This window comes from Pundamilia nyererei, unplaced genomic scaffold (genome assembly GCF_000239375.1).
Source record: "Pundamilia nyererei isolate P.nyererei 1_Seehausen unplaced genomic scaffold, PunNye1.0 scaffold00124, whole genome shotgun sequence".
Classification (NCBI taxonomy): domain Eukaryota; kingdom Metazoa; phylum Chordata; class Actinopteri; order Cichliformes; family Cichlidae; genus Pundamilia; species Pundamilia nyererei.
Window position 1 is genome coordinate 758,062 of NW_005187525.1, and position 1,284 is coordinate 759,345.

Consider the following 1,284-nt stretch of genomic DNA (forward strand, 5'->3'; position numbering starts at 1 on the left):
CTACTAGCTATAATTCTAACTATTCTAAAAATGTCACTACCCATTATGAACTAAATATCAATTTAATTAGTGTTAATTAGTGTGGTAGATGTATGAGACTGACAGCAAAACCCAGGGTAAAATAACTTCAGCAACAATACAAATCCACAGTGAGTTATTCCCCATATCAAGGAATGGTGTTATGGGCGTGTTATTGTTACCACGTTTGCGAGACTAGTAGGGTCCGCATGAGCGCAACATCTGCATGCATGCACAGACTAGCCTATGCCGACAACCCCACAATGTTCCAACTATGAATGCACCGAACCAAACTGTAACAGGAACAGGTGTGTGCCGCTGTCTTTATCCACATCTGTAACAGAATACAATCCCCTTTCAGCTTCCCCCCGAACTTACAAAGGAATTTTGTAACTAAGGAAGTGAGAAATTGTTCTTGTATCAGTTCAAGTTTACTTACACTGTCAGTCTCATTAATGTCCATATCATGCTCCAGTAGGAGACGCAAAGCCTGTTCATTCCCAGCTCCTGCTGCCCAGTGCAGTGCTTTTCGGCCTACCTACACACACACACACACACAAAAGACAATAACAGCACAGCGTATTTCTTGTTTGTTAGTGCTGACATTTTGGATTAAAATCACTTGTCCATAATAATTCCTTTGAGCTCATTCATTCGTTCTTGTGGCAGCTGAGTGCGATGCGGCAGGAATGAGAATCAGGACACCCAAGTCTGAGGCCGTGGTCCTTAGCTGGGAAAGGGTAGAGTGCCCATTCTGGGTAACGGACAAGTTACTGCCCCAAGTGGAGGAGTTTAAGTATCTCGGGTCTTGTTCACAAGTGAGGGGAGATCGACAGATGGATTGGCTGCAGTGATGCGGACGCTGTACCGGTCTGTTGTGCTGAAGAGAGAGCTGAGTGTAAAAGCCAAGCTCTCAATTTACCGGCCGATCTACATCCCCACCTTCACCTAAGGACATGAGCTTTGGGTAGTGAAAGAACAAGATTGCGGTCAGCCATCCGGGAGGGGTTCAAAGTAGAGCCGCTATGCTTCCACATCAAAATGAGCCAGTTAAGGTGGTTCGGGCATCTGACAAGGACGCCTCCTGGGTGCCTCCTGGGTGAGGTATTCTGGGCATGTCCCACTGGGTGGAGGTCCCAGGGCAGACCCAGGACATGCTGGAGAAAGTGTCTGGGGAGAAGGAGGTCTGGGCTTCTCTGCTTAATAATAATAATAATAATAATAATAATAATAATAATAATAATAATAATGGATTGCATTTATATA

The 1,284-nt window shown here is 45.0% G+C and overlaps 1 protein-coding gene across 1 annotated transcript in view; it reads right to left on the reverse strand.

Annotated features, from left to right (window-relative positions):
* Positions 1 to 1,284, reverse strand: part of ankdd1a (ankyrin repeat and death domain containing 1A) — a 36,239-nt gene that overhangs the window by 21,388 nt on the left and 13,567 nt on the right. Inside the window, exons 3-4 of the mRNA XM_013913300.1 lie at positions 458 to 556; positions 269 to 352 (exon numbers count right to left, since the gene is read on the reverse strand). Coding sequence (XP_013768754.1) covers positions 269 to 352; positions 458 to 556 — 183 coding nt within the window. The remainder of the gene's footprint in view (positions 1 to 268; positions 353 to 457; positions 557 to 1,284) is intronic.